A 10,000-nucleotide genomic window follows, 5' to 3' on the forward strand; every position below is an offset into this window, starting at 1 on the left:
TTTTTATTATTTTCAAAATTTTCTGTCATACTCTTACCCCATTTCACATCTGCTCTCCTCTTTGCCTCCTTTATCTTATGCTTTACTTCTCTTTTCTTTGTACCTCTCATATGATTCCCTCGTCCTAATTTGTAACCAATCTGTGAAAGCTCGCTTCTTCTCTTCTACACCCTTCTGGGCTGAATAAAATCATCTGATATCAGCCAGGGCCTGTAAAAAAAATGTAGCTGTCCTCGTGGCATAGATTCAATATCAAAGTGTGCAAGGTACGTTTTGCTACGTAGGTGCGATTAATCATTACCCTACTACATCCAATGGCTGGTGACGCGCATCCTACTTGGCATCATATTTGGGTAAACGTGTCGGTAAGTTCAGTTGGAACGATCAGCTTCATAATCTGCAGCTCGAAGCAAAACAACCCCATTGAAAAACAAAGAATTAGTGCACCAGACAATCATTTGACAATCATCACTGAGCCATGAACTGTCATCGTTGAGCGATATTCGCATTGGACAAAATGTACCTTTAGCACGTTTCAGATGTACCGCCAACAGTGTTAACCCATTAAACTCCGATGACAAGATTCTTGTCATTTGGTCAAATAAAACAAAAAATCATAAAACACCAAAATGTTTGATCAAACACCAGAAAAATATGACGTCAGTCCTCGCTTCGCTCGCGAAGCGAGGACTGAGGTCATATTTTTCTGGTGTTTGATCAAACATTTTGGTGTTTTATGATTTTTTGTTTTATTTGACCAAATGACAAGAATCTTGTCATCGGAGTTTAATGGGTTAACACTGTTGGCGGCAAACGTGAATCTATTTAACCGTTCTATGACATCCTAGATCTGTGGGTTTGCCCCTCTCTCCCTCATCTCTGTTTCCGTAATCGATCAAAGACAATCACTCGATCTGAGCCCTGGACGGTGACCCCTTCTCGGCATAAGAACTCACGATGTGCGGGAATTCCTGTAAGTCAGCTTCTTCGCCTCCGACAATGAGGTTTTCGAAGGACGTGCACACCTGGTTCGGTTGGAGCCAATATTTCTCCCACTCTCGGCACCCTGCAAAGCATCACAAAACGTCGGTCACATTACAAAACATCGGTACCACATTACCATGGTTTGCAGCGGGGTAGTCCTCTCGGTCTGTGCCCAGAACGAATGTAGGAAACAGGAATAAACGCAATAGATTCACAACTAAATGAGTAAATAGACAAACAAATACATTCATTGGCAATATAAGAAACTTGAGTGCACCTCACTAGTATTGAATGAATAATCAATAAGAAATACATAATTAATGCAGTTTCGAGCATGTATGTAACAAAATCTAAATATCGGTTAGGTGGATGTGTATGTATGGCTGTGTGACTCACCGCTGTCTTGGGTCACATATTAGAGTCATGGTTGATTGCCATTACCCTCGCGGATAAGAGATAAGAGCTCCTGTACGACCCGATATATGGGTCATACAGTGACCTTACAGACTCACACACACCCAACTCCTTACGAACTAAAGTTGGAGTGCCGGCTCGCAGTACAGCGATGCTGAAATATCCGGTCCTGGGGAAGAACTGAACTCGGATCGCTGAATTAGAGGTCGAGTGCAGTACCACCATACCGTCGAGCCTGTGTGTATTTACCTAACTGTAGTTTATAGGAAAAGTGCAACACTCGTGTTGTCCTGTCTTTAAAACCCATTCAACTCCGATGACAAGATTCTTGTTATTTGGTCAAATAAAAAAAAAATCATAAAACACCAAAATGTTTGATCAAACACCAGAAAAATATGACGTCAGTCCTCGCTTCGCGCGAAGCGAGGACTGACGTCATATTTTTCTGGTGTTTGATCAAACATTTTGGTGTTTTATGATTTTTTGTTTTATTTGACCAAATGACAAGAATCTTGTCATCGGAGTTTAATGGGTTCCCCACTTGATCATACCTAACTTCAAATTCATGGATGGTGACTTGAGCTACACCGTATGTCCTTATTTTCTAGTTATCAGACTTAGATTTGAATTCATCTGTTGGTCCAACTTGGGCTAAATAATTTTCTAAGCTATTCCAAATATTTCTGCATATGGATGGAAAATCATATTACTTCACATCTCTGGACATTTATTCATTTGTTTATTTTATCTTATTTTATCTATTTTATTTTATTTTTCAATTTGTTCCCATGACCTCTTAAAGCCTCCCATCCCTATTCATGATTTTTTTTTTTTTTTAATCTTTAGGTATTCCTTTAAAGACCTGGATGCTGCAATCGTGTGTGTGTGTATATTTACCTAGTTGTATTTACCTACTTGTATTATACGGGAGGGGGGAACTATGCTCGTAGTGACCCGTTTTCGTATCTCGCAAGATCAAGTTTGTTCTTAAATTGTTGTATCGTGTTTGCACACACTATTTCTTCATCCAATTTGTTTCATATATCTATCACTCTGTGTGGGAAGCTGTTCTTTTTCAGGTCTCTTCTGTAGTTATCCTTTTTGAGTTTCATTGCATGTCCTCTTGTTTTTCCTCTGTCCCGTTCTAATAGGTCCTCTCTATCAAGGCATTCTTTTCCTTTCATAATTCTATAGATGGTTAATAGGTCCCCTCGTTCTCTTCCTTGTTCCAGGGTTGGCAATTCCAGTTCGGCCAGTCTTTGTTCATATGTTAGGTTTGCAAATATTGGGACCAACTTTGTCGTTGCTCTTTGTATTCTTTCTAATTTTCTTATATTCCTGTTTGTACTGGGTGACCATAGCAGGGCTGCATATTCCAGTTTTGGCCTTATTATTGTTTATAATATTTTCTTGATCATTTCCTTATCCAGGTATTTAAAGGCCACCTTTATTGATCCCAACAAATTGTATGTTGAGATCAAAAAAGGTGGCCCTTAAATACCTGGATAAGGAAATGATCAAGAAAATATTGTGTGTGTGTGTGTGTGTGTGTTTGTGTGTGTGTGTGTGTGTGTGTGTGTGTGTGTGTGTGTGTGTGTGTGTGTGTGTGTGTGTGTGTGTGTGTGTGTGTGTGTGTGTGTGTGTGTGTGTGTGTGTGTGTGTGTGTTGCTCACGAGATCCAATACCATTGTGAATCATGACACGTACATAGACGCTCCCCAATTTACAAACACGTTGCATTCCAGAAGGCTATTCGTGTACTGAATTGTTCGTAAATCGTCATTTTACCATTTCACTATAATTACGTTCTTTACAATTATTATTCTTAATATTATCTTCATTATCATTGTTGTTTTTAATATTATCATCATTGCTATAATAATAATAATTATTATATTGTACAGTAATTCAACTGTATGATAATAATTCGTTAATGCCCATTCTTCTTCTCTACGTCGCTGTTTGTTGATAATTTAAAGTCAATACAATTACAGTAGTGTATGGTTCTTAATACGGAAACATATTTTACAGTACTACGCAGAAGGCTCACAACTCAGACTTGCGAAAGTGTTGCGAACATAATTTCAATTTGCGCCTCTGTTCGTATGTCCGAATGTTCGTAAGTCGGATGTTCGTAAGTAGGGTAGTGTCTGTACATGCTCATGTGATCTGTTTACATCACAAATGAGCCTCTTGAACTGGTATTGCTATCAAGTACATGTGTCAGATCACTTTATACATTTACCATAAATTTCAATCAGCTGAGATGACTTTCTTAGTTTGTGATCCTCGCAAAGCGGGTTTATATGTTAATTTTGTCGAATTTATGGACCTCGATCTCATGAATACGGTGTTAACCCATTAAACTCCGATGACAAGATTCTTGCCATTTGGTCAAATAAAAAAAGAAAAAAAAAATCATAAAACACCAAAATGTTTGATCAAACACCAGATAAATATGACGTTAGTCCTCGCTTCGCTCGCGAGCGAAGCGAGGACTGACGTCATATTTTTCTGGTGTTTGATCAAACATTTTGGTGTTTCATGATTTTTTTTTTATTTGACCAAATGGCAAGAATCTTGTCATCGGAGTTTAATGGGTTGTTACATTGGTAGATCAGGAGGCCACTAGGAGAGGGCCTGCCAGCCGGTAAGAGTATAGAAAAGGCAGGAAGGAAGTTGGCCGGTCTACCAATAGCACAAGAAACCAAGAAAATAGGTAAGTTAGACAAGAGAAGAGTTTGACACCTCGGCTGCACAGAATAGTCTGTCATTTGTCTTTTTCATTCAATAAGCAGTTACTAGCAAAGAGCAATGGCCAAGTATATGGAAGAATCATCCTTATTTTTCTAACTCTCATATTACACAAGCTCCTTCTTACACTTCTTGAGTAAACTGTACCTCGTTACTTTCCTTATACTCTTAATTCATCCACAGTACGCTCTTTCCAGTGAAGAACGCCAGTGAGCAGGTTCACAGTAAAGACAAACTCACCGCTCCACTCCCACGCAATGGGAAGTGAAAAACCCCTGGTAGGGCAAAACCCTGTTAGTTGCAGCAAGCCGCTGGTTTTTAGGCCGACGTTGGGTCACTTTTCCGACTGGCTGGGACTGTCGGGAAACAACGCAGCAAGCCCCCATCGGGATCTCGAACTTGTGCAGCCCTATACAGTAAATGTCAAACGTATACATATTTCTCCTTACATTTTTTCACAACTTCTCTTGGCGACCTGCAGCAGACGAAGATCTGTGTTCCTCTAGATCCGCAGGGAACGACCGAATGTCCACTCTTGGCCACACCACCCCCGTCGAGACATTTGGCTACGTCGGTGCAGACTCCCTGCAGTCCATCGCTCATAGTGCAGCTAACCCCCTCGCCGGACCATTCTGAAAGGCAGAACACACGGGGTTTCAAGGCCCTTCGCATCAGCGAGATTGCACGTCAGGTAGACCTCACCAGCAACGAATAATTATCCTTCGACCTTACCTTATCATCACTGAAAAGGCCCCTGAACACCAGGTCGCAAGTAAGCAAACTAGCATCACTTGAGGATAAAGCAAGGTTTACACGCTACGATAAATTGTAGCGACTTATTGTAATGAAAAGGTTGTTACAATTTGTCATTACGTGTAAACAAGAGATCGTAGCGATAAATCGCTACGATCGTCCTGTTTACACGTAATGACAAATTGTAACAACCTTTTCATTACAATAAATCGCTACAATCTATCGTAGCGTGTAAACCTTGCTTTATACCACTTAGCACATGATGTACTAAAAATCTACTTTTGAATCTATACAAGTTGTATATTATCAATATATCTCTGTATCCATGTCTTTGTTATTAACCCATTAAACTCCGATGACAAGATTCTTGTCATTTGGTCAAATAAAACAAAAAAATCATAAAACACCAAAATGTTTTATCAAACACCAGAAAAATATGACGTCAGTCATCGCTTCGCGAGCTCTAGCTGAATGGCCCCCAAATTCTGTGAACTGACTTGATCAAGTTTTTTGTGTTTATCATTACTCAGTGAAAGAGACGTTTTACATCACTACTGTTGAACAACTTCTAGAACTTCTAGAACAACGCACCTACCTACATCTGCCTTTCTACCGGCTCTCACCCACAAGACGAGTGCATACAGCATGCATACGCTTGCACCAACACGGAGTAAGATGTTACTCCAGACCTCACGAGACCACAAGGGTCAAGCACCGCGGTCAACTCTATTGTTCCAAGAGTCCACACTATCGGGGTCATGACCTCGAACGCACGCAGCTGCCCCCAACGGCTAACGAAGATATTGCCATTTAATAATGAATATTCCTCAAGGTTATTTTTCTACTAGTCCAAATTCGGACACACACACACACACACGCACACACACACACACACACACACACACACACACACACACACACACACACACACACACATATATATATATATATATATATATATATATACATATATAAATGTTAGACAGCGATATATCATCATTCTCTTTGTTCTCTAAATCAATTAAAATAATTTCAATGTCCAGTCTCCCTGGAAACAGCGACTATGTAAATATTTCCCTTGTCAGCAACCTTGCCACGATTAATGTATGTAAGGAAAATGCTCTCTTCGGAGAGCGGGATATAATAAACATAAGAAGACACTCGACCAGTTTTACCTCGCCTCCAGAAAGCCGCTCCAGAAGCCACTCGAAGCTACCATATACCATATGTTGTAAATCAATACTACGTCCAAGTTGCGTTAAAGAAAAGAGTTACGTCGCCCTATTTGGAGTATTACTATAAAATGTTAGATAATAATAAAAAAAAGTCTGATAAACGTTGTGATTTGCTAATAGTCATTCATGCTTCTCTCTATTTCCCATCTATGTGTTATTTGAGACTGTTTTTTTATATATTTTATTCTGTATATAATAAAGGGAGCTATATATTACAATGAGTATAACTCTTTGGGTTATAATAACGAAATCAAACTCAGTACAATTTTTCTTTGAAATGCAGACTTATGGAAAATATATACTACACGTACAATAGTGAATGATATATTCCATGCGTAGGTGATATGCACATAATACGTTTTCTTATTAATAATCTGTAACCAATTTTGATAATGCCTAGGCCATCAGTACATAAAAGTATAGTATTGTGAAGTTAGTGTGATGTGCTTTTATCTACAAATGTAGCTATTTGGTTAGGTAAGACTTAGTTCAGGGCCTATAACTTTGAGCTTCTCAGAGATACGGACAAGGCTACATTCCTAATAATATATATATATATATATATATATATATATATATATATATATATATATATATATATATATATATATATATATTTATATATATATATATATATATATATATATATATATATATATAAACTAGTCAGGCCGCGGAAATGGTAAGCTCAATAACATATGAAACAACAGAACTGGATCTCTATTGGTCACTTACTGATCTCGTGGCAGACACCGTCTCGTTTTTCCATGAAGCCAGTTTTACAACGCTCGCAGTTGGCTCCTGTGCGGTTGTTGCCACAGTCGAGACAGTGACCTCCGCTTCCTGTGAGCTCATATAGGCGCTGATCAAAATAACAGCTTTCGGAGTGGCCGTTACAGTTACAGGCTGCAAAACAAGAAAAGGTTTCAGCTATTTATTCAGAGTAGTGATAATGGCCAAGCACCGTAATCGTTCTTTCCCTCAGCCTCGAAAACATTCTCCCTGTCGCTCGAAGGCGTTAAGGGGTTTGGATCCTTTCTAATGAGGTTGGATTCCTCTGAAAGGGGTTGGATCAAACCTCATTAAAAAGGACCTAACCCCATTAAGAACGATCCAATCACATTTTTGGAATTCAATCCTCTTAATTAGGATAAATTTGACCAACGTGTTTTTATCTGTATAATTCAGAGAGTGCTAAGAGAGAGAGAGAGAGAGAGAGAGAGAGAGAGAGAGAGAGAGAGAGAGAGAGAGAGAGAGAGAGAGAGAGAGAGTGAGAGATAGAGGCCACTCTAGGAAAAAAAAATACTTTGAAGCCAGGCGCTGGTGTGGGAGTGTCAAGGGAAAGAGGTCTTTCTTTCATCACACGTTCTGTGAGGCACCTCCTCGGGGCTCACCGTGGCTCAGTTGGTAGAACGCGCATCTGGTAACCGCACGGGGATTCGTCGTTGGTTCGAATCCTGGCCGCGGGGCAGAGGTTAGGAAGGGCTTCATCCACTCTGACTCATGACCCTCGTCCGCTGCTAACCTAACCTCGGACCTGTGGTGACTTGGTGACATTAGCTTCCTCCGGGTACCGTCACTACAGTGGCATACCGAGGACACCCGTCCCCTGCGTTCATGATCTATGAACAGTTCCAGATCACTTGCAAGGTTGAGGTCCGAGAGGGCACCAGCCCCGCAAACCACGAAAAAAAGTCACCACCTATTCAATTATCAACCAATAGCTTCAGCGATCACTACAACTTTAACCACTGTATTGGTAAACCAGTTCTTGCCTATTTCCTTCTTAACCCATTAAACTCCGATGACAAGATTCTTGTCATTTGGTCAAATAAAACAAAAAATCATAAAACACCAAAATGTTTGATCAAACACCAGAAAAATATGACGTCAGTCCTCGCTTCGCTTTGCGAAGCGAGGACTGACGTCATATTTTTCTGGTGTTTGATCAAACATTTTGGTGTTTTATGATTTTTTGTTTTATTTGACCAAATGACAAGAATCTTGTCATCGGAGTTTAATGGGTTAAGGACCTTGACCCATTTGAATACCTCTTCTCCGCACAGTACCATGGATATAATGACTCCTTCATACATTTTTCTCTTCACATTCATTCCCAGATGAATTTCTCAGCATATTTTCCATATCACCCATTCACGCCCTGTTCACACTAGCGGTTTAAACCACGCATAGACCGCGGCGTTACGGTATAGTAAAGGAAAAACTGCGCTGTTGTGTGTGAGCGCCTCTATTGACTTACATTGTAATTGAACTGCCGCGATTGAAGCCGATAGTGTGAACAGGGCCATATTCACGCCCTTTATCCTGTATATCACCTCCACACCTATTCTTCTAATCACTGATGCATACAGTTCTACGTATGAGAAAACTACATTTATTTAAGTATTCAGTCCCACGCCATCAGCATTGCTTGTACATATCATAACTCCATTTTACCCACATTCACGTGTACCTTTATTCTCTTTCACAAGTGTAGTGTAATTCGCAAATTACAATTGACTAATTCCCCATATCCTCCACCCTTACCACTATGGACAATGGACTACCTAGAAAAGACTGCCCTCACACGCGGGATCGGTTTTTGTGGGAGTGGGAGGAAAAGTCTGTAGAAAAATGAAAAGATAGTTGAATATAAAAAGGGGGCTATTGCCGCTGAACGCTTTTTAGGAACACTGGAGCTGACAGAGAGCTTGAGTCATTAACCCTAGCTACTTTTTTTTCTTGAGGGTACACAATTCTAAGAGCATACATTATGATGATGATGATCATCATCATTATTATCAGTAGCAGCACCCGCCATAGTGCGCGTTGCTTTTCTCACACACCGGTGCCAGTAGTCCCCTTCACGGTCTCTCCGAGGGGCAACTTCCCATGCAGCCACCCTTCCTTCCTTCCTTCCCACTCCTCCAAACAACTCTCGACAGGTTCGATCAACTTACCCCAGCAGCCATGAATTCTGTGGACGTCTCTCCCCTTCTGCATGACACATGTCTAAGTATGGATTTTTTTCCTGGTTTTTAATGATGTCATCGCCTCGCCACAGAAGCCGACAAAAATGAGACATCCTATGTAAGGGTGTAAAGCAAACAATTGATATACAGATGGGGTAGCACAACGAGTTCCTCTTCTTGCAGGGGTTTATCTAAAAGCCCAGCGTTCCTTTAGGGAACAGGGTTCCCTTAGGGGTCCGGAGTTTCTCATGAGACCTGGGGTTACTCCGGGGACTCGGCGTTCTTCTAGGGCTCGGGGTTTTCTCTAAACGCCCAGGGTCCCTTTGGAGACTTGGGATTCCTTTGGGGACCCGGGGTTCCTCTGAGGGCATGGAGTTCCTCTAGGGGGCTCGGGTTCTTCTAGGGCCCGCGGTTTCTTTAGGGAGCCCGGGGTTCCTCTGGGATCTAGGGTTCCTCTAGATGGTCGGGGTTCTTCTTGAAGACCGGGTTCGTTTTGAGGCCCAGGGTTCCTCTTGAGACCCGGGGTTCCTCTGGAGGTCCCGTGTTCCTTTGAGGGCCAGGGGTTCTTTTGGGGAGCACGGGGATCCTCTGGGGGCCCGGAGTTCCTGTAGGGGCACGGGGTTCCTCTGTGGGCCAGGAGTTCGTCTTGAGGCCCGGGGTTCCTCTAGAGGCCCAGGGATACTCTTGAGACCCGGGGTTCCTATGAGGGCCTGGGGTTCCTCTGGGGACCCATTATTCCTCTGAGGACCCTTTGTTCATCTGGGGGCCCGGGGTTTCTCTGTTGGACCGGAGTTTCTCTAGGCGACCCGGGGTTCATCTGGGGGCCTGGGGTTCCTCCGGGGAGCCCGGAGTTCCTCTGAGAGGCTCGGGGTTCCTCTCGAGAGTTCT

At 41.7% G+C, this 10,000-nt stretch overlaps 1 protein-coding gene across 2 annotated transcripts in view; it reads right to left on the bottom strand.

The window, feature by feature from the left end:
* Positions 1-10,000, bottom strand: part of LOC143030530 (laminin-like protein lam-2) — a 43,679-nt gene that overhangs the window by 18,102 nt on the left and 15,577 nt on the right. For both annotated transcript variants that reach the window (XM_076193677.1, XM_076193678.1), the window contains exons 7-9: positions 6,876-7,046; positions 4,602-4,784; positions 957-1,066 (exon numbers count right to left, since the gene is read on the bottom strand). In XM_076193677.1, coding sequence (XP_076049792.1) covers positions 957-1,066; positions 4,602-4,784; positions 6,876-7,046 — 464 coding nt within the window. The remainder of the gene's footprint in view (positions 1-956; positions 1,067-4,601; positions 4,785-6,875; positions 7,047-10,000) is intronic.

The sequence above is a fragment of the Oratosquilla oratoria genome, chromosome 12 (assembly GCF_046742065.1).
Source record: "Oratosquilla oratoria isolate Oo_2021 chromosome 12, ASM4674206v1, whole genome shotgun sequence".
Taxonomy (NCBI): Eukaryota; Metazoa; Arthropoda; class Malacostraca; order Stomatopoda; family Squillidae; genus Oratosquilla; species Oratosquilla oratoria.